The following is a 23,249-nucleotide window of genomic DNA, read 5'->3' as shown; positions in this document are numbered from 1 at the left end:
CATCAGTGTATAAATGCCAATAACAATAGGATTGTTTTCATTGGAATGGATTAATTATTTTCCTTTTATTTCTTATGGGAAACATTTGTTTGGTATAAGTGCTGTTTGGTTTAGATCCAAGGATCTAGAACTGATTAAAGACTTATACCAAGGTACCACTTTATGCAGATATCAGCTTTACAGTGTTTCCTGCCTACTGCTTTTTTTAACCTTAATGGGGGGTTGACATAGAATATGTTTTTCCAGCCAGGACTAGTATATGGCAAGAATTTATTATATGGCAATCACCCCCTGAAATTCAAAGTGCAATTGTTTGGCCAAAACATTTTGCCCTGATCTTATGCTTTCAGTAAGATGATCACCAAATCATTTCCTGGAATTATGAAATTATCACATTGGAAAAGGCTTACAGATGTAAGAAAGTCAGAATATTACACAGAAAGTTAGATGTTAATCAGATTGTTAGCACATTGCTTTACATTACTTACCCTAGCATAGGCCTCAGCAACAGCCTTGAGCTGTGGATAGCTTCGACTTGCCAGCACCAGATTAAAGGAGGACTCGTCTGTTCCCAGCTTTCCTTCACCAGCCTGATAGAGGCGCTGGGCATCGGCTTCGGCTTGCTGCACATTCACAGTGGGACTTTCGTCCCGATTTGCCTGTGGAAAGGAGATACACAATGTCATTGTTTAGCAACCTAAGGTCAAAAGCTAAACAAGATTCGGTAAGTGTCCTACAGTGGGTATGAATTTAAAGAATTCCTTTGTTTTCAGGAATACCCCCAATAGGCAGTCAGCTAAATAGTGCTTTATGCATTACAGTTTAAGTGTGCCAACTCCTCACCAGTCTGCAATATGCAATAAAATGACCTGAAAGCTGAGCTCCAAGCAAATTAGAAATTATGCCCTAATAGTATGATCCCACACACACACTAATTTTATTCAAATTTGAAATTAGTGAGGGTTGGCTATTGGGGTATATCAAGCGTACGGCATTGCCTCTGAAAAAGGAGAAAATAATGGGCTCATCATTATCCTGCTGCTTCCTTACGGACCAGTCTATGGTCCAAGGATTTGGACCTAAAATTGCTTTAAAAACATGCCTCAGGTTTTGGTGTAAATCACTGCATGGAATGAACAGAAATACAGGTAGGACATCTTCATATATGTATTTCACCTTTCACCTGGAACTCAGCATTAAGGTATTGCTTTAAAATATGTCCTAGTATAACCTCCAAAGCCTGAAATAAGTTGGTATATAATGGAAGCAATCAGCTGACCTGGCACATAGACACAAGCAGTCTTTCAAAGTGTCCGGAGGTGTCAGATCGGATATCTTTTTCAATGTCCCGTCCAAATTCTGACTTGTAGCATGCCACTATGTTCCTGATTTCAGCATTGGTTCTAGTGCACAGGATCTCAATGAGCACCTTCTCTTTTGTTCCTGCACCCTAATGGAAAAAATAACATTTTTATTATTAAAGCATATAAGGAAAAAAAAGCATTCCTAAAAATTGGGGAGGTGTACCCATATTGCAGTGATATACTTTAAGTATGTAAAAATACAAAAGACTGGCCATAGAATCCTTCGTATAATACATGAATTGCAACTGTGTATTTAGCTACTTTAGCCCCCCATCCTCCCCAAAAGGTAATGGATCAGCACTGAACTAATAAATAAATGTGTACTTGATGGAGACATATTTTCAATTGCTTTTAAACAAACCCGGGCTAAATAAGTCAATGCTAATACACTTTCTGTACCAAATGCTTGTAATAAACACAGAAATACCTTCATGGCGTGATACACACTCCAAGCATCATAGTAGGTTGGAGGCATAAACAGCGCAAGGATGAGTTCTTCAACATTGCCACTTAATTCAGACTTCAGATCTTTAATCAAATCCTTTAATATAAGAGCACATCTAAATCAGACAAAACTGGAATAGACAGATTTCTGTACATTGCAAAACAGTACAAAGGATGTAAGCTATATGTGACAATTGACAGAAATAAAGTGGAACATCTATTGGTCTTACTATATATCAGGAGTAGTCTGGCAGTGGCTTCCATTTGGGTATAAAACTAGTGAGCTTAACTAAATGCCTGCAATCAGCTTTTCTCAACCCTTGTAACATAGGGGAACCCCTGAAATAACATTCAGGTCTTAGGGAACCACTGCTATAATAATTATAACTACAGTTCACAGTACATTAGTGTGGTGGTTGGTTCCAAAGGCAAAGTGTTCCTGTAAGAACACCTGTTATTACATATGTCTGCAGCCATTGCCAAGAATATATGGAAAAATGCTGGCTGCTTTGCTGGATCGAGCTCCAATTCTTAAGTCAGAGACCCAGAAGAATGTTATAAACTACTAAGCCATCAGTATAGTGTCCAAATCCTAGATCACCATATAGCTGTGCAAGTCAGGGGCAAAACTTTCAATGACACCTAGGAAAATGGCATTCCCAAAAAAGGAAGGGCAGCATTGGCAGTGTCTATGACTCGCCTATGACAGGTGGATTTTAATCTCAGCTTGGAAAGAAATCATGATCCTAAATATAGCATGGGCTCCTTAGCTCTTTAATGACAACAGCCAATATTTCACAACACTATTATAACAACATTACAACAATATTTAGCGTTCAGAAGCTACAATATAAACATTAATACTAAGCTTCTTTAGTTTGGCATGGCATGGAAATTGTTAAAAAAGTTTTTGTCTCTATCTGCCCTGTTAAAGAGATGAAAGCTACGGTCAGGACAGAGTGAATGTCCCTAGCAGAGACCTTGAAAGCAAAGGAGTTCTAACTCCTTGTCTTCTAGTTCTGAAAATACCTTTTACTGTAGATACACCGATGGCATGAAGGGGATTTTGCACAGGGTCTTAACTAGAAATCCAAAGAAAATTCCCCCACACCAGCAGAGGGCAGCAGATTACAGACGTTGCTTGTATGCTTGTATGGAATGCTGGTGATTGGGCTCCTGCTAACATGCGGTTATATATTTGCAGTTACATGTAAGAATTGGTACTGAAAGCACTAGGCTTGCATCATTCTTAAGGTTCATGTTAAAGGACTTTTGTTCCCTACACAAGTCTATGGGAAAGTAAAAGCAGCTAGAGCAGGTCAGATGTACCTGCAATGCAGTTCTACATGATCTCTTCCAAAATACACTACATGTGCCCACTGGAAGAGCCACACTCGCCCACCTCCAGAGAATGCCAGATAACTTACAACTTTGTCTAAGTTTTCTAACTTACCTTGCCATAAGCAGTTTTGAATGCTGCTTTAATTTTCTGTCTCTGGTCATTGGAACGATTAGAAACAACATCAACTATTGTTTGTTCATCAGTACCTGTGAAGAAAAAAAAAAAATCTACTTTTTCTGCTAATTTGCAGTTTAATCTTTCCAATAAGGACATGCAGGTACACCTGAATTTTTAGGCCCAATTGAAACTTTCTCAAGTCAGGGTACATAAATAGTAAGGACTGAAGACTTCTTACATTTGTTTTAAGAAACCCCATTGGCAGTCCATTCATTTCAACAAAACAAAATACTTTTATAGGTGCATGTATTTCTCTGTAAAAGCGTGCTTTGTGTCAGCATCCAAAGCCCCAAACCCACTGGTGGAAGCCCCCATTTTGGATGTGATATCAGCAGAAATGAGCACTAGTACTTCCCTAGTACTAGCAAATAGTTATGTAGGAATGACCGTTCTTCCTTTTTGCTATATTGTTTGGTTTATATTTTGTAATGGATAATTTGTATGTATATTTTGTTGTCTCATAGGTAGTATTAAATAAAAAATGTGTGTTAAAAAAGATATATGAAGGGAGAGGGTGGATCACCACAATAATAAGAAACGAGAGGAAAGGGCTATGATGTGCAAGGAATAAAGTCTGCAAATTCCAAGGCACATTTCAATTCAATACAAAATCAAGTCAATATAAAAATAAAGTTAGAAAGTATGAAAAATAGTTTTTATATATGAAAAAAATAAAAAATTTGCTGCAGTAAGGACAACAAAGGGCAGATAATTTAGGTCTCCCATAGGAGTGCTTTGACTGGGCTTTAAATTCTGGGAGATCTCCTTATCTAGCTTTGCCCAGCTAGGAGTTGTGGTGCCTATATACAAGTTTGTATCTTACAGTACCTGTCCAGAGAGTGGAAATATATTTATTCAAAACAAAAATCATACCAAACCCCTTCATAGCTTTTCTCAGCTTTTCAGCATCCGCCAGCGCATCAAAGTTTGCCGCAGCTCTGATAGTTCCCTGAGTTGCAGTCATGGCTGCCGCATAAGGCTGGAAAACAAGGATCATTAATTAAAATCCCTTCCAAGTACAAACCCACCAGGACGTGGACATTTACAGTGAAGGGTGAAATGATAACATTTGAGTACAATTTTTACACTCCATAATGGTTGCACACAAAACAGGTTGAAGAAATGTAAACAAGGAAGTCCCACACGGGCAATCCACACACACACCGCAAGCAAACATTAACACTTGTGGGTACAGATCAGAGCACTGTGCTTCATGCTTCTTTAGTCTGTATACTCAAGTACATCATTTTGAGGGAAAATTGGCCCTATGGGTTACTATGAATTCCTAACTGCCTGTCCCAAAGTTCTTGTTATAGTGATAGGATACTGGAAGCACACATAGGAATTATGCAATCGACTCCGTGCTGATGTGTTTACTCCACTTTCTGAATGCTGCTGGATTGGGACACTCCTCACGCCAGAACGGCAAACAGCCTTATTATAATTGGCTGGGCACAAACAGATTTTCTTTTTCTATTTTCAATTTTTTCTAGGGTATAAAGATAGAGTACGTAACCAACAATTAGTCCAGCTTTGAAGATTTCTAGTATACTGCCATTATTCCACTGTTCACCTATTACAGCATAAATATTAAATATTTCCCTCCGATGATGGGCCCTCCGTGTAGTAATTACCTTGTAGGCACTGATAGATAATCTGTTACTTTCTAACCCTAAAAAATATAAAAGCACAGAACACACGCCTAGCGGAATAACCCAAAACATGTATATGAGTGATGTGTGTTGTACATGCATAGGGCTGTGTAATAAGCCTTAGGGAACACTGTACACACTCATGCAGTCACCTTGCTCCGACAAGCTTCATGCCAGGGTAAAATTAGCATCACAGTGTAATCAGGTACACAGTGAAGGCAAAATTAGGCACAAATAAAAGGGGGGCAAAAATAAAATAAAAATATAATCAGTATACATAGACATTTGTTATGATGATAATACAACCAAGTCTAACACAAAGCCATAACTTGCAGGTAAAGCGTGTTTAACATTTTAGTAACTTCATTTTTTTTTTAAAAACTTACAGTCCTGGGTAAGAAAAAAATGCTGCCAAAAACAAAGTAGAGCTCCAGGCAAAAAAAAACTAAATTATCGGGCCTGAGCCGATTATAGGACGAGAACCTTTGCACGTGTGTACCTAGCTTAGCAAATGTTATAATTTTCCTGTAATAATGTTATAATGTGTAGCTGCAGGCAGAGAGGTGATAAAGAAAGCAGCACAGCTCCCTTAGTCCTCTAGGTATATAATGTGGTACCTGGGCATGTATACAAATACTGTATTTTGGCAGATAACTTAGAATATGTGTTTTGCAGTACAGTAAGAGCTTATCTTTAAGTCTGTGGTGTGGTTACTGCTTCCTCATGCCAAGGAGCCACTGCCTCGGTGGAGATGTTACACGTAGCTTCTTCCCGCAGCCCCACAGAGAATAAATTATGGCGACCGTGAGTGGTACAGTGCCAGCTGTCACATGTTCAGACGCTGTTTTATTTAAAAGCCTGGTGCCAAGCTGCTGGGATCCTGACGCAGGTCTGAGCCTGACCTAAAGCTGAACATGGGCAAACAGATCTGTCATAGTGTCCAGATGCAAATCCTTAAAGTTGAATTTTGTTTACTAATAAAGTGCCTTTGTCTTTACAGGAAGTAGAAGGGGACATGTCCAGGTTTTAACCATCAAGAAGTATTTGTATATCAAAGCACAAGGTTTATGTTAAAGCACTCTAAGGTGCCTGTAATGTGCAGAGAGCTCAGAATTTGAAATATAAGTTTTAATTCTAAATTTATTTTACCATATACTTGGTCAAGTATCTGCATCTGTTTTAGTGACCTTATGTAATGCCCTGCACAGCAAAATTTATATTAGAAGAGGCATCGTTGTAAATCAAACTGTGTCTGCTCCATTGCAATGTGCTGTCTTTATGGCCCCAACAGCTTTCCAAGAAGTGTGCCGCTCCTGCCTCATCCATTTACAGACTGAGCCAAGTACTAAACCAGTCAATATTGTCTATCTACCGTGTAGTATGCAGAGAAGTCTATGGGAGAAAAGGACTTGGTTCTATCTGAAGAAAAGGTTATTTACACCAAAGGTGGTAACCCAAGAACTTAAGCTCTACGACTTTTAAAACCGAATCATCTCACAAGGAGTATGAGGACAAATTGTCCCTACAGAAAAGATTTCAGCAATATTCTCAAGTAAGCACCAATCTGATTACTCTAAAACCACTATACTGTTACATATATTTTGATATCTGACTTTCCTTATTACTCACAACTCAAAAGGTCTCTGCAACAAACCCCTGAGGAAACCTTATTAGGCGAAACGCATCGGGTGGGAAACAAAACTATTTTTGCTATCTGAACAAGACCTAAACTACCTGTACCATACACTTATTTGTTGCCTAGCTTAGTTCTATGTTAGCATTAGGACTAGCATAGGTAATCTTTTGTCTAGTTTTATAATGTTTTTGATTGAAATAAACTTTATTGTTTTATAAAAAACAGTCCCTGCCCTAAAAAAGCATGTCTTTTCTATATCCCTAAAAACTCACCTTCCTACTTGGTTCTATCTGGCTTGGTGTCTGAGTTATAAGAATGGTTAAACAGAATACAGTTTATAGATATGCTGTGCATTTATTATTTTGCCTGGAGGTGCACTTTATTAAACTTATTAGAAGGAGGGGGAAGAAACATGCAATATTTCCCAGGTGGTAACAGCACAGAGCGGTTAACTTTAATGCATAACATACCTCATAGTGCACACTGACCTACGAGAATAATCATATTTTTGTAAAGGGAAAAGGAAAAATACCAAAGATAAACTACAGTGGCTCTGTATAAATGCCCAACTAGTGGACCACTAAAATAAATCCACTAATGGAAACCCGCTTTTATACATAAGACGAAATTAAAAATGCCCAAGGTAACATAAGCAGATCAATCAGCCATTTGAGGCTTTATACATATTTCCCATGTAGCAATGAATCCTTTAGGCTCCTTCACACAGTTTACAAAAAGTTTTGTGACTTAACATACAAATAAATAAATCTGCACTTTATGGATACACGAGTTCAATATTGAAAACATTTACTGATCACAGTACATTGGTAATAAGCTTTTAAGGGTTTCGCACAGATGGCATCTTCAGGAGAAGCACACATCTATAGTCTAAAACAGGGGTGTCAAATTCTCACCCGGGGGCCAAATCTGGCCCCCAACATCCTTTTTTTGGCCCCCAAAGGAATCCTAAATATGAACTACAGCTGGCCTGCCGCTGCATTGAAATAGCACTGCTACTACAATTCCCGGCATCACTTGGGTCTATAGACCAGCAGGCTCTCTGCCAATGCGTGGCGGCATAGCGGCGCTATTTCAATGAAAAGGAAGTTTCAGCGGCGGGCCACTCATAAGATTTAGCTCTGCATTGGGCAACGTCTAGCATTTCTAGCACTCCCCCTTCAACTGTACTTTTCTTTACTACTCCAAGGCATGGACTTGAATAGTTGGATTTTCATAGAAGTATATTGTTATTATTATTGTTAGCCTGTGCAAAAGGGTTACCATTGAAAAATAACTCAGAGGGCTACAAATAGAAAAAGAGGCATAAGACTTTTTCCTAAATAAAATTAAAAACAACATTATGCCTCTTTCTCTATTATAAGCTTGTTCCAGATTGAATGTGAATCAAAACCTCTTTGTTTCCATATGAAAAAGGGTTTATATCTATTGAGAAGGAAAAACTTCCTCAATTTTTTTAATAAATTTCAAGGTTGACCTGCGACTTTGTCCAAGTTTTTAATTTTGTATGTGTATTTGAGTTTGACACCCCTGGTCTATAATGTAATTAAAAATCATTATTCCAAAACATTCCTTCAGTATCATTAACCATTAAAAATTGCATAAATCTAACTTCCTAGATTTTATAGAGGATATAGGATATAACATTTTATAGAAGCAAAGACAAATGATTGATAGTTAACCATGAGGCACCAAGGTGGGGGTACTGTAGGGCATGGGCCATATCAACAGCCTAGTAATTGTCATTAGTTACAATAAATTGTTGTTTTAATTAATTTTTCAGGAAAATCCACCTTTCCACACCACCCAGCTTAATAGTCTAATAAATGGGCATTCCCAATCAATGCTTGATCAGTATGTTGGTCAATTATTGATCAATAGTTTGAACAAAATTCTAATCATGAATTTCTGTTAAATCTTTTTATCAAATCCAATGTGTAGACTAATAAATCTATGAAACACTATATTCTATACTCTATGCAATGCTGCTAATAAAGAACAGATGTCTCTGCAGTGACAGGAGAGCAAAGATACTTACTGTAGGCTGCTGTCCAGGTGCTGGGCCTCCTGGATATCCACCTGATCAGACAAAAAAAGTTGATGAAAATTAGTAAACAATATTTACACTTCTGTCAGTAAAAATTCTAAAAATGTCATTTTCTAGTGTATAGTGGAGGCTAAGCAAACTCCTGAAAAGAGGAGTTCCAGGAAAATAATAAGACATTAAAAAAAATGTAGATCAATACAGCGAGGTGTTTTACCTTCCTTTCATTCATTCACCAGCTGGCACTAAGCATGGCCGACATGCTAAATTATTCAGTACTTACAACCAAGCAGATATTCAAGGAGAGAGGTTTGGGCATACATGAGACAGTAGCACCAATAGTTTTCCTGGTTTCAAATGCTTAGCTACAGACTATAAGGAGTTCTAGAAAACCATACAAAGTCCTACATTCCAACAAACAAATTACCAATATTTAACACTGCTTACTAAAAAGCAAAAAAAAAAAAAAAAATAGTTTTTTGATGAAAATGCAACAAGCCCTTAGTTATCATTGAAGGACTTTCATTACAGAAGAAACTCTTAAAAAGTCTTAGATGGATAGGCTAGGACCCACTTTTGCAGTGATAAAGGGGTCTTTAACTACTGCAGTAAAAGGGATTGTTAAATAGAAGATGTGGTGCATTAGGAAATTATTGTCCATCTATTGCTACTCTCCGTAATATTTGATATACTAGTCCGTTTACCTGGTGCTTGGCCGGGTGCTCCTCCTCCATAGCTCTGAGAAGCAGGCTGCTGGTATCCTCCATAACCTGGAGCCCCACCAGGGGGAGCATTATATCCACCAGCAGGAGGAGCGCCTCCTGGTGGAGCACCGTATCCTCCAGCTCCATATGGTCCACCTGCAGGAGCTCCAAATCCACCAGGTGGGGCACCAAAACCAGGTCCACCATATCCAGGAGCTCCACCTGGTGGTCCATAACCTGGGGCACCGGGAGGAGCTCCATATCCTGCGCCAGGGGCTCCATATCCAGGACCTAGAGGAGGGAGAAATAGGTAAATCTAGGCAAATACAATCTGAAAAATAGGGAAGAGTACACATTTATTAGCACAATGTGACAAAGTAATTTGCCACACTTATTACTGTGCTAAGTAGACTGTATGCATAAAGCAATATAATAAAAAAAAAAGCTAAAGAGTTTTTTTTATAAAACCAGTAGAAATGAACACATCCCTTCAGTCTCCCAAGCCTTCCCACTGGCCAACAAGGCTGCCGAGTTATATTGCAGGGAGCTGCCATCTTCCTTTTGATGATGATATTTAGGTATCTTGATTGGCTGTGCAAGGTGACTTAACTCCATCCCCAGCAACATGCAAGGAAACCTGGGATTGTTGGTTTTCACTTTCCCCGTAACCCAAGCTTCATAAAGCGAACACGCAGCTCGGCCTTCGCACATATTCCCAGCAAAATTAGGGAGCCAAGACATTGCAGAAAGGGACGGGTGATGTCTCTTCTGCAAGCGATACCTTTTATTTTGTAAAGTGGGACTTTAATTTGGTACCTCTGTATATGTACTTCACCTTAGCATAGTTAAAAAAAGACCAAGCTTTTGACAGGTTCACTTGGGTGGTTGGTGTTTGTTGGGGAGAGGGGGTGTTGTGGTGGTCATAAGGCACATCAAATTCTCAGCATAGATTGGTGTAACTACAAATAAAATAACATAACACAAAAAGCAAAAGCAAATGGGGAAAAAAAATATATAATAAACACACCTTGAGGATATGAAGGCATTCCACCAGGATAGCCACCGGCAGCAGGATATCCTCCAGGTTGTGGGTATCCAGCTCCAGCTGCTGGTGGGTATGCACCTCCACCAGCAGGTGGGTATGTCCCACCTGGGTATGCTTGCTGGCCACCAGGAGCATATGCAGGGTCACCTGTCTATAAAACAGATCATGTCAGTATTCATATGTAAACTAGGCAATACAGACTGTTGTCAATTCATCAGCAAATGCACAACCATACAAAAACATTTTCACACAAACATCCAAGAAATTATCTAATCAGTTTTAATGAGGTTTTAGCAACTAACTTAACCATCTAATTGCAGCTTGGAACTAGATTTTGCAGAACATGAAAAGGTAACTCATTCTGTCACTATTATACAAAATCTGTGTACAAAATACATTTAGGAATCCAGTTTTCCACAGCTTCAGAAGTCTATGGGTAACTTGGGGATTAGGACTGTAGTGGCAAACAATTCCTTGACTCCTGCTATATATTCGTTCTGTGGTAGTAAAGTTTTTACATCAAGAAGTAGACATAAGAGGTGCAAAACTGTTGGTCCTTTAAAGCTTTAAACTGCGACCCCTAACGGTTTGGCTGTGAAACTTTTAAATGCAAAAGCATGCCAGGAGCCGCCAAAACCCTATGTCAGCTGAAACCAAGTGTTCCAGAGCAGAAAATGTTGTTTCTACATTATAACCAGGAAAATATCCACTTGCCTGTAAGGGGAACTGATCACTGCTGAGGAATGCCTATGTGTGGAGTTACGAGTAGCTAACCCATCCCCAATTGGCTTGATCTAGGCAGAGCTGCCTCATAGGGAGAGACGACATTGCACCTCTTGACCTTTTAACGTTTTGTATACAAACAGAAACCACATTCTCCAAACATTATTAAAACGTGCTAAAAACATCAGCCGAACACAACCATTCCTTTGTCAATGGTAGAAATGATACTGTGCTTATTTCTTTATATACTTTTATGATAATACATTTCAGAAGGAAGAGGGATTGTTTATATTGGAATTAGTAGCAAATGCAATAACTAAAGCTGTATTTCTGTTCCCAAAGCTAAGACCATAAGAATTATATTTTTTTTAAAAACTTACTGGATAGCCTGGGTATCCGGGGAACCCCGATGGCTGCTGATATGGGTATGCCATTCTGCATAACAAAGAACAAATGCATATTTGTACACAGAGCAACTAAATATCAATAAGATAAATGTTTTGTTGCCATAAACAGAAGTATTAAATTACAGATTTGATAATGCAACAAACACATTACAGACATATGTGAATGCAGAGGACACCTCAGCCAGGAAAAAAGCAAGATATATGGTTACTGTGGACATAACACCAGTATACAAATATTCAATAAAATAGGCAAGGGGAATCATTGTCCAAATTTCTCCTAAATCTTATACATTTGATACGCCACTATTACTTCCCGGATCATATTATTTTTCCCTTATAAAAGTGCTATAGAGGGTAAAGCTGCAAAATAATTTAATCTTTTTACTGACCAGCGGTCCCCAATCTGTAGTCCATGGATCCCGCTTGGTGGTGGGGGGGCACCGGCGAGAGCTGCAGACCATGTCTACCATATTGATCGCAGGCTCAGGGCGGTGGGCGGGTTGTGTCTCTGGATGGGTTCTGGCACCATGACATCACTCTTGAGGGGAAGTTTCCCCCCTTTGAGTGACACACGGATCCCCGCGCATGAGCAGTCCAGAGTCTGTGAGTTTAGTGGTCCATGGGCCTAAAAAGGTTGGGGACCACTGCTCTACAGGCTACTTTAGTAGGAAAGGTCAACAATATGCACCAGCACCTTTCACTCTTTGAACCATAGTAACAGGTGCTCTTTAAAAGCCATCAGGTGACAGATTAACAATTTAGTTTTCCCCCCACTTTTGCCTTAACCTTTCCCCTGCCCTGCCTTTCTATTTAACCTAACCTTCATTTCTAAATATTCTTAGCTAAAACATGGCTGTCACCCTTCTGCAAACTACTTTCTTATGGAAGCTTACATTAAAACACTCCCTTAGACCTGGCACTAGGCCTGGTGGTGGAGTATGTCTCCTCCTCACAATTTTATAACTCCCATGTTCTCACGCCACCTTTCCTCAGTCCTTGCTCATGTACATTTAAAGCAATCTCTCTGCGCTCTCCATTAAATGGATGCCATGGTGTACCAATATTTCTAGAGAGGAAAAGGCAAGCACAACCTGCTCAAATCAAAGGACCTCATGCAAGAGTCCTTCAAATAACATACTGCTGTATTACCATGTACAGTGCCTTGCTTTTTATGGCAATAAAGTTCTGCTTTAGTTGCAAATTATGCAGCTCATTATTGTAGAAAGGGCCATGTCCTTTTGGCAATATTCTGTCTTATTGCCTGATCACTTCAGGTTTCTGGTAACAAAGCTCATGCGCAGCGTCAGCTTTGGTTACCAGGATACCCAGCAGTTTCGTCTGCTCATGACGGGAATGAATGAATGTCTGCACATGGTTACGTCATCCCAGCCTGGCCAATCAAGACGGCCAAAAGTTGCAAGAAGTAAAAGAAGAAGAGGTGACTAACTAGGGGGTTTAATTCCACTTGAAACCACTCATCCTTAAGTGCTAGATACAATCAATTTTGACAATGCAATGGCACATGAGATATCCATGAAAAGGTTTGGAGGATTAGTTGATAAAGTAGGTTGTGATAAAATAGGGAAACAGGTCAGAATCTTTGTTAATTTTTATTGCTGTGTTGTGATTCACCCCTTTTATTTGCCTGGTGACCATTGTCTGTATGACCGAGTAAGGGGAAACCAAGCATTTAAAATGGTCATCACAGAAAAAGGTGAAGACAAATCCTCCAATACAGAAAACTCTCCAATTATTTCAGTTTTCCTCAGATTTCCTATGCACATTTGGGCTGGGAAGTGAAGGCAAAACTTTCACAGGGTATAGACAGCACAACAAATAAATTGGTAACCCTTCTCTGCTAAAAACAAAACTCAAATAAATTTTGGGGTCTGAACATACACATAAAGGACTCAGGTTATAAAACAGGGAATCAAACATTCCCTCATCTGTGTTTTTCAATATCAATAACTGATTCCCACCAGGGAACGTCCAATTCCCTGTTTTATAAATAGAGCCCTAACAACATATGGGCATTTACATATTTCTAAACTCCTAAAAGAACTATGCACAATAAACCATGTACATGTTTCTAATAAAGCCTGCGAGTTCCTCATCTGTAGGCTATTAGCTTGATTGAGTAAACTATTCTTTTTCTTGTCCATGTTTCTAAAAAGCAATAAATGCTTTAAAGCTTCAACGCATTAAATACATCACAAAAGCTTTCTATTAAACCTATTTGGCAGTCTATGTGGATGCATTATGATACATCCATAAAAAGTGCATTGCATGTGTGAAGACAACTCTCGCTGGCCATAGTTCTACTTCATACTAAAAAATAATATGGCTCCTCTTCAGCTTATGTGTCCTCTTTCGCTGCATCTCTTTGTAGTTCTCATCATTGGCTTCCATTTCACCTTAGAATCAAATTCAAGCTCCAGTGCTTTGCCTTCAAATCCCTCCACAGTTCTTGTCCCAGTCCCACTTACCTTACTGACCTGGTAAAAAAATAATCCCCCAGCCGTTCTCTCTGCTCCTCCGATGACCTACTAATGACTTCCTCACTCATAACCTCATCACACGCATGGATACAAGACTTTTCTAGAGCTGCCCCAACTCTTTGGAATGGTCTTCCTCGTCCTATTCCGCTTGCTTCTACTTTCTGCTCTTTTAAAAGAGCTCTCAAAACCAATTTTTTAAAACTTGTCTACCCATCTTCCTCTGTCTTTTGAAACATCACTACACTCCTCCTATCATGTGTAATTCCCCCACCTCCTAGATTGTAAGCTCTTTGGGGGAGGGTCCTCTCCTCCTCCTGTGTCACTGTCATTTGCAACCTCTATTTAATGTACAGCGCTGCGTAATATGTTGGCGCTATATAAATCCTCGATTTTTTCTTTCCCTCCTATCTATTTCCTCCTATAAAAGCAGAAGAAAATGCTTTGTATTTTACTTCCCTTAAAAAAAACAAATAAAACATTGTAAAAGCTCAACAAATACTTTGCCCCCATTATACAACAGCTAGAGATACAAAGAGAAATATTAAAAAAAAGGTTTAATCATATCATTTCTGAGTAATACAATAGAAAGCATTTTCCTCCTGATGTTACAGGTTGCTTCTTCAGCCCGACAGAGGTAGTAGTGGAGGGGGTGCAGCTTGATCACAACAAAGTATAATCACCAAGTCAGGCCATATGGTCTTATAGAGAACAAATCTTTGTTATAGGAAACCCATATTAAATTGCCATCAATGTCTGTATGGAGATTGGCAATAGTCTAAACAGTGAAAGTGTACAAAGTACTGAAAAAGTTATGTCTCACTTACCTTGTTAAGCTGCAGGATTTCTGACCTTTTACACAAATTACTCAAGTGAAACATTTCTCTAGGGAGCTGGCATAAAACAGGAGCTGACGCTGCAAACACCTGTCTACGATGCAGGCGTGGCTACATTTTTATATTGTGCAACCATCACAGAAGCCATACCTGTCATGGACACTTTGACTTCAAGCATTTGCATAAGCAAATGCTAGGGTCTCATTTACATTGTCGCCAGTGGTGGCTGTGAGCTTCACAGATGCAAATGTATTCCATGTCAGCTGAATGCTCCTAAATCGGACCTATCATCAAATTTTCAACACCTGTTTTTTTTTTACATTTGAAGGAGGACAGGTCACATGATTTTGCACCAAGTAGCGAATGAAAGGTAGACATCAGGAAAAATGAAAATGGGGGCACTGGATGGAATGGCAAGCCCTGGGGAAAAGAGGGAAGCCATGACAACTTATGAAAGTTCCGATTTAATTGGCTCAAAGCCATTCAATTTGATGATAAAGAACATTATTACTATCTGCTATCTGTTGGCTCATCACTGGAATAGATGAGGAGCCAAGCCCTTAAGCTCCGCTACCCAAGGACCAACAGAGAGTTTTAGGAGGTGGAAGGAGAATAGCCAGGCACCCAACCCAAGACACATGTGTGCATTATATGGAAACACGCATTCCAGGAACTCAAGGTGCTTGAACTGTAGATGGGCTTTAAGCATGCTATGTGCCAATACAGATAGATTAGACAAGAATTTTGGGTCGGGTCGGGGACAGTGAGCAATCACTGTAAACCAGCATGCCCAGCAATGGGCTTTGATCTGGTGAGTGGGAATACTTTTTTCCCCAGAATGGACATATTTAGGGTCAGATATTGCTGAATCTCATGAGAATAAATTTTGTTACAATGCTTAGTATGTTCATTTTTTGCCTACTTTTAGATGGAGCCTCATACTCAAATTTAGTGTACTTTATTTAACCATGTGCATTTTTGCTTGCAGTAAAAAAAATCAGCAGGAAGAAAGTATGGGGGGGGGGGGGGGGTTGAAAATAAACACTCCGTTTATTAGAGGAGCAAAGCTGAATTTGAGGAGGGGCAGCTCATCCTTATCAAGACTACTGCCATTATATCTCATTACAGTCAGAACCTTTTTTTCTGCATTAGGATAATATCTATGCTAATGTATGATCTGAGAACATTTTATTTAATTTTTCCTGGTGGTTTGCCAGGAATGGTCCTTACTAGCACACATGCAACCAAAGTCTGAAAAAAGTAACAACTCCATTTTTGGTTAAATAATAAAAAACAAATATGGCTAACATAAAGTCTATCAAGAACACCCTGTGGTTACTCAAATATAAAGAGTTTTTCCTTCTTTATTCCAACCTTAAATCCCGCCACAGGTTCATACTTCCCCTGCATTCATCCCTAAGCCTCCAAGGTTTTGGCAAGTCGTGCTGCCCTTACCTACGCAGTATTTCGGGTTCTACAGGACCACCTCCTAAGAACCTTAGGAAATTCTGTAGCTCTCTTTACCCATTGAAGACTAAGCTGCTGTAAAACAGACCTCTCTCTGACTACAGATTTTTACTAGCAACAAAAAGACAGACAGAACACAATTTACAGAAAATATTTGCTCTTGAAAACTTTTTTTTTTTTAAATAGCATTCATGCGATTATTCGCCCGTCCACCCGACAAACGCATTAAATGCACGATTCAGCAAAGGGTTTGTATTTGCAAACATTGCTCAACAAGCAAACAGATATAAAATAATAAAGCAAATTAGAACAAACAACATTCTGGGGTGTTTCTAATACATAATAAAGAACAAAATCTTGTTGGAATTCAGTTTTACAAAGTGAAATGCCTGGATTTGCCATGAGCAGCACTTGTCAGACACATACAGGTTATTTTAGGATGACAAACATGTGGAGCCTATGCCCTGGGCTATGTTCACACAATGGGATTAGATGTTACTATGAATTAGAAGGGTGTGACTCTGCACAGTCACACATGGGTGACTCAAACCATTTTCAAGGTTTTTTATTTTTTTGGTTAAGTTTCGACCTATTTTGGTTAACATTTATCATATTTTTAGTACAATACACAAAACCATCGGTCTCTGTCTGTCCATCTCCTATGAAAAGCTCACAATTCAATGGTCTTACTGGCCCTTACTTAGGCTATGTAGACACATTAGATTTTTATCGTTGGAAAGGATCGCTGAAAGATGCATGCACTCTAGTAAAAGGGGAAGAATGAGCAAGCAGCACCCCGCTGTGCTCTCTGCATTTCTTTTGCATTGAGGTTGTTTGTGGATCTGCCAGGACGAATCCATTAATAACCGCTGTAAACACGTCAGATTCTCGTCCGATACGAGCCCTAACGTGAAGCGATAATCAGACGAGAATAAACTGATGTTTGTACATAGCCTTAAGCTATGATGCTGGATTTTTATCTCCTGAGACAAACAAAAAGTTGTCAGCATCTTGGACAAAAATCTAGCATGTGTACAACGGCGCTCTCAATCATCAATTCATCCTGGCAGATCAATGAATGAGTGCACAAGAATGACTGCTGTGGTTTCCTTCTGGAGGACACAACAGGGTGCCACTCACCCCCCTTCCACATCCCACCATCATACAACATGACAGTGCTGTTTGTTCGGCTCTCAGTATTACTCCTCTCACTGAAAACTATCACAAAAGAAATGTGATGTTTGTACAGGGCTTATGAGGGTATGCTTTCACTTACTCCAACTACTGAATTTTACTTCCAACCAGGTGAAAAAAATAACAAAGGATTCACTAAACCAAGTGAAAAAAAACTGTAGTGATGAAAAAGTCAACAATTTGAACCAAAACCCCCAGTAAGAAGCCAAGCTTCTGGCACACCTAGAATTATTACATGCCATCTTTCTGGAGCCAGTGCAGGTCAATCCGTGTTATACTTACGTTTTTGGCAATCAAAGTCTTGACACATCATTGTGATTTCACCCTTGGGTGTGTGGATATCTGCTACCCCCACTGCACCCGGTGGTTCCTCTTACCATCTTGTATGCCCCTACAAGCTGGCAGCCGCCATCGCAGCATATAACGGGTAAACCGGAAATCGACCCATCAAACCAGTTAAATACTTGCAGGCCACCAAAAAAAAAAATCGACATAGTGCCTGCTATCCAGGTATGACCCTGTAACAGGTCACAATATTTTTTTGGAGTTACTATAATTTTGTTCTAAATTCTGGGTTTCAATCAGTTGACAGGTAATTAAAACTTATCCGACTACCTTAGAATATATCCAAATTTGTTCATGTTAGAGAAGATTGGTGGAGCATTAATAGTTTCAACCCCTTACCACTATCTCATCCTTAAAAAGGAAAAAGTTTTACATGTAATTCCACATGCTTAAACATGCTGCAACTTTGTGAATCTGATCACTATAAACATTATCGTGTAGACAAATTGTAGAAAATAAAACTAAAAGACTTGCACAGAAGGTGGGCCAACCATCTCCATTCAGGTGTGCAACTTTTGGCAAACACTAATTGTAAAATGTATAAATTTTTGACACAAAACAGTTATTTCAATAAATTCAAAGCAACATTATAAGTATGGGACAAACTAATGTCATTCCCAGAAAGGTGGTTGGGTAACGTTATTTAGGATGGTAGGGTTGTCAAAACATAAACCAAGTTTTTTGATAGAACAGAAAGGTTGTCCACTGTAAACAAGCCACCAGTTGTTAGATGTATGTTTTCCAATACGTTTTTTTAAGTTGTCAATGCATTTCGCTGTAAATAATTACTTAAGAGAGCTTCAGCTGAATAACATTGGACAACTAACAAGGCCAAAGATAATACCCCGAACGGGGGATCTCTGAGCGGATAATATGAGAGTCCCCTTCATTGAGGGTAAGAATGGACATCTTGGAATCAACCTCTACATCTTTTTACCGTCATTTATACGTAAAAGTCCAGGCTGACAATTCGGCATCAAGACTTAGCATGTTCCCCATAATTATTAAACTGTAACAGCGCTGTACATTAAATAGGGGTGCAAATGACAAACATATACAGACAGTGACACAGGAGGAGGAGGAGAGGACCCTGCCCCTAAGAGCTTACAATCTAAAAGAAGTTTCCCATCACTTTATTTCCGCATACACAGATCAGCATTATCTATGGATGTACAAGCAATTTTACTCCTTACTTGAGTGCGGTCAAACTCAATCTTGCTCTCTCTCTCTCTCTCTCTCTCTCTCTCTCTATATATATAAATATACTACTCGGTATTGAGCGTTTATCAGTGAATCATGTGACATTTATTGAATAAGGAGTAGAATGAAATAGATGTGATCTTATCAATGGCAGCAGACACTTTATAAACACATCATTACAAGCATAGAGTTATAAAACACCTTGTTATCAGTGTTAATGTCCGATTTAAAGATATGGAACTATCTATAGTCATTAATTGGTGGGATCAGATGAAAGTTTACAGTGATCCAGCTATAAATAAAGCTATGATATATTGTATATTTATATTCTGGCCTCTGTAACCATAGTAACACAGTGATTTCCCAGGCCAGGTAACCAGGGCAATACAGCTGGCAGAGGTAGTCATGTGACCTCAGACAGCGTATGATGACCTTTATGGGTGTGGTGATATGGGCGTGTCTTCTGGTAACCCTGTTACACCCGTCCTGCAGTGCTCTCCATGTCATGTAATTAGTAGCGGGCTGTGCAGACAGCGGTGCCATGACACAATGCTGGCTACGGCAGGCTCAGGGCCCCCTCCACACACAGACATACCGGTCACCATTTTCCCGTCTCTCCTCACCTTACTCCCGCGTCACAAACTTTCCTGTGACCCATACAGGCCCCCTTCCCTCACCTAGCACTTACCTCGTCAGGGGGTCACGCACACTGTCAGGTCGAGACGAGCCGGTGCTGCTGCCCCTGTCAAGATGGAGCCGACAACAACTATTGAGGGAGAGAGAAGGGTATGGCAGGCTCAGCCCGGAAGATAACAGAGTTCGGCCCAGATTGTGACGTCACAGAGAAAACTACAAAGGGTGGGAGAGGGGGCGGAGCTAGGCATAAAGGGAACCTGTCAGGCTGGGAATAGTGGAGGTGTGCGGGACAGGGCTTGTCTGCTGCAATTACTGTGTGTAATACTTAGATTCAATGTAGATCTAATGACCTGCTACTAGATGGAGACTTCTGCTGTCAGCAAGTGAAGGTGACAACACTGGAGAATGTATTTGCAGAGGTGATCCAGTGGTGTCATAGTCATGTCCTCCTATCCTGTGTACAAAGCCAACTTTATTATTACATGGGACCATTCCATGCTAACAGGACATATGTCATCCCAACCCAGCAAAATGAACCCGGGTATTTCAGTGCTGGGGGGTTGCTATGGCAGGTAAGTGTGCCAACGTCAGCAAACATACAACTTATGGTAAAACTGAGCAAGCAGAACTAAACTAAATATTGTGACCAGGCAGCTTTCTGCAATAAAATAACCTTACCTGCCTGATTATTATTATTAAACAGGATTTATATAGCGCCACCTTACCTGCCTGATCACAATTATATAAATACACTCACACGTCTTTCTCATTCCATCTTTCTCCATCTTGATTGGCTGAGTCGGGATGATATAACTCCCGGGTAAACTTGGAGAAGTTCATTCAGTCTCAAAAGCTGAGATGTAATGGGTATCCCAGAATCTTACGTTGAGCTGCGCATTTTTTAATATAAAACACAATGATCGGATAGGTTTGTATGTTTTATTGCAGAGAGCACATCACATATATGATCGTAAGCTCTTCGGGGCAGGACCCTCCGCTCCTGTGTCACTGTCTGTGTTCATCTGTCATTAGCATTTAATGTACAGTGCTGCGTAATATGTTAAATCCTGTTTAATAATAATAATAATAATCTTTTCTACAATACAGACTGGCCTGATCACAAAATTTTAATGGTCACAACTCCCAGGAATCCTAAATGGCAGGAGCTGGAGAGATCTAATCTTTGCACTAAGTCTCTGAGGAATTTGCAGGCTGAACACTTATAATATATATTACATTGTAGAAGCCTTTGATTGAAGTGATGCTTTTCTTTATAGTGAAAAGAGCAGTCAAGTATATTAATATTAAACAAATTTATATAGCGCCAACATATTACGGAGCGCTGTACATTAAAGAGTACCTAAACTCAGAAATTTCACTTTACATAAAAGGGTAGACAACACGGACATGCCTTGATTCTATTGATAAAAGGGTAGACAATTACAACACATGCCTTGCCTTGATTCCTTGCCAGACCCAAAGTATTTTTTGTTGTTGGGAAAGTATATTTAGTTGTTACATGCTGGGTTGGTGATGTAAATGTTTACAAAGCACCTTCAATGTACAGCACTTTGTAATATGTTGGCACTATATAAATCCTGTTTATTAATAATAATAATTAGTGAAAATTTATTTGCTGGTGGGGTTTCCCAAGACCCAGAAATAATAACCCTCCACCTTCCCAAAGGTGGCCTTGGTTTTATTAAAGGACCCCTGGATCCTATAATAAGGGATTGGTTTATTTACAGATTCAAAAATAAAGATAATGTACAAGAAAAGGAATATTATAAAGATGGCATAGTACAGGGATAGGGGAATAAAGGGCTCTAACCAACACATGGACATTCTCTCTCTCAAACCCACACCCATCTGCAAGTCTGAGCAAATCAGTGTGTTGGTCCATCATTAGTGAAGTCTTGTGTAGAGGTCACAAAATTCCTCAGAGCCCCAGGCTAAGATGAGTTTGTTGATTACAAGGTATGAACATTTCATCCTACATGTCATCCTCCTCCAGGAAAACTGCAGCAATAGTAAACCAGTTTGGTCAAGCTGACCTATGTGTTAAGGATCAACATCCACTCATAGAAATTCAATCATTGGGTCTGATTTATTAAAGCTCTCCAAGCCTGGAGATAATACACTTTCATCAGTGAAGCTGCGTGATCCAGCAAACCTGGAATGGATTTCTTAAAAGTAATTTGCTATTTGATAGTAAATGTTTTTAATTCTGGACCAGATCCATTCCAAGTTTGCTGGATCACCCAGCTTCACTGATGAACATGTATCCTCTCTTGCCTTGGAAAGCTTTAATAAATCAGGTCCATTGTATTTGTTCAGCAAGCCTTTGATGGCTGTTATATGGTCTTCATCTGCTATATCAAGGAATGCTTCTCTATTTTGCTTTCCATAGATTATCCTTATATCCAAGTCATTCAGATTTCATTTTTCCCTTTCTAACAAGCACTATATGTAGGTGAAATTGTACCTACAAGATTTATACTTACCTAATTCCCATTTCTCACTCACACGACCTACATAAGAATAACTTCACTGAACTTCCAGGTAGAGTCCCATGGCACACAGATAAAACAATATTTTGCAAAGATTCTGAGATTTTGTTGCTCTGTTCTGGGAATCTTCCAGGAAGGATGGAGGCATTCTGCCTAGTGATGTGGTAAATGAGGGTAACACAAGTATAATCCTAACTTTAACCTAGAGGTACATTTTTCATTTAAATATAGTCGATGAATTTGGGGAGGAGGTGCAGCCAGTGTAGCCCACTTTGTGTGATTTTTCCCTCGCTGTTTTGGAAACATTCATGTAGTCAATGTGAAGCTTTAGTTGGGTTTAATGTCACTCATGGTGTCATGAATTAATTTGTTTCTGGTGTCACTGTTCTTCTTTGGAATATTTTGATAAACCCTATAAGCAGCAGGTGGGAAGCTCTCTAGCTGTACTGAACACACACAAGTGGACTTTTATCTGGTTGTCAGCACAAATTCTCTTCAGATTTACAAATAATTAATTTGAAGCATTTTGTTTTAGCAGCAGGATTCCAGGCTGCATACACAGATTGCATAATAGTTGCCAGAGAATGCTCAACCAGGAACACCCAGGGTTCATTTCTAGAAAGGAGAGCATAGCAGGGTTCTGTTCCTTCCCCTTCCCTCTCTATAGAACTCACTGGAAACTTTCACTAAAGAAGTGGTTGCCAACTTTTTCAGAACAACGGACCACTAAATGCACGGACTCCCGACCGCACATGCGTGGCGAGCCTTGTGTCACTCAAAAAAGGAAGAAACCTCCCCCAGAGTGACGTCATGATGCCAGAACCTGCCCACTCTCCCATCAGAGGTCTGAGACACAACCTGCCCACCACCCTGAGCCTGCGATCTATATGGGGGACATGGTCCTTCTCCAGATCCCCCTAGGGGGGCGCACCGGCCAGAGCTGCGGACCACCAAAATTTTTGTGTGGACCACTGGTTGGCGACCGCTGCACTAAAGATAGTTCCCAGTTA

At 39.7% G+C, this 23,249-nt stretch overlaps 1 protein-coding gene across 2 annotated transcripts in view; it reads right to left on the bottom strand.

Moving 5' to 3' along the window:
- Positions 1-19,930, bottom strand: part of ANXA7 (annexin A7) — a 23,614-nt gene extending 3,684 nt beyond the window's left edge. The window contains exons 1-11 of one of the 2 annotated variants that reach the window (XM_072425069.1): positions 19,782-19,930; positions 11,530-11,584; positions 10,409-10,577; positions 9,382-9,672; positions 8,672-8,712; positions 7,086-7,103; positions 4,201-4,306; positions 3,262-3,356; positions 1,792-1,905; positions 1,280-1,450; positions 489-659 (exon numbers count right to left, since the gene is read on the bottom strand). In XM_072425069.1, the coding sequence (XP_072281170.1) occupies positions 489-659; positions 1,280-1,450; positions 1,792-1,905; positions 3,262-3,356; positions 4,201-4,306; positions 7,086-7,103; positions 8,672-8,712; positions 9,382-9,672; positions 10,409-10,577; positions 11,530-11,583 (1,230 nt within the window). In that variant the 5' untranslated portion in view covers position 11,584; positions 19,782-19,930. The remainder of the gene's footprint in view (positions 1-488; positions 660-1,279; positions 1,451-1,791; positions 1,906-3,261; positions 3,357-4,200; positions 4,307-7,085; positions 7,104-8,671; positions 8,713-9,381; positions 9,673-10,408; positions 10,578-11,529; positions 11,585-19,781) is intronic. The other variant, XM_072425070.1, reaches the window with a different exon arrangement.
- Positions 19,931-23,249: the final 3,319 nt, after the last annotated feature.

This window comes from Pyxicephalus adspersus, chromosome 10 (genome assembly GCF_032062135.1).
Source record: "Pyxicephalus adspersus chromosome 10, UCB_Pads_2.0, whole genome shotgun sequence".
Classification (NCBI taxonomy): domain Eukaryota; kingdom Metazoa; phylum Chordata; class Amphibia; order Anura; family Pyxicephalidae; genus Pyxicephalus; species Pyxicephalus adspersus.
The sequence above is the reverse complement of the archived record's forward strand: the minus strand, read 5'-3'. Positions and strand labels throughout refer to the sequence as shown.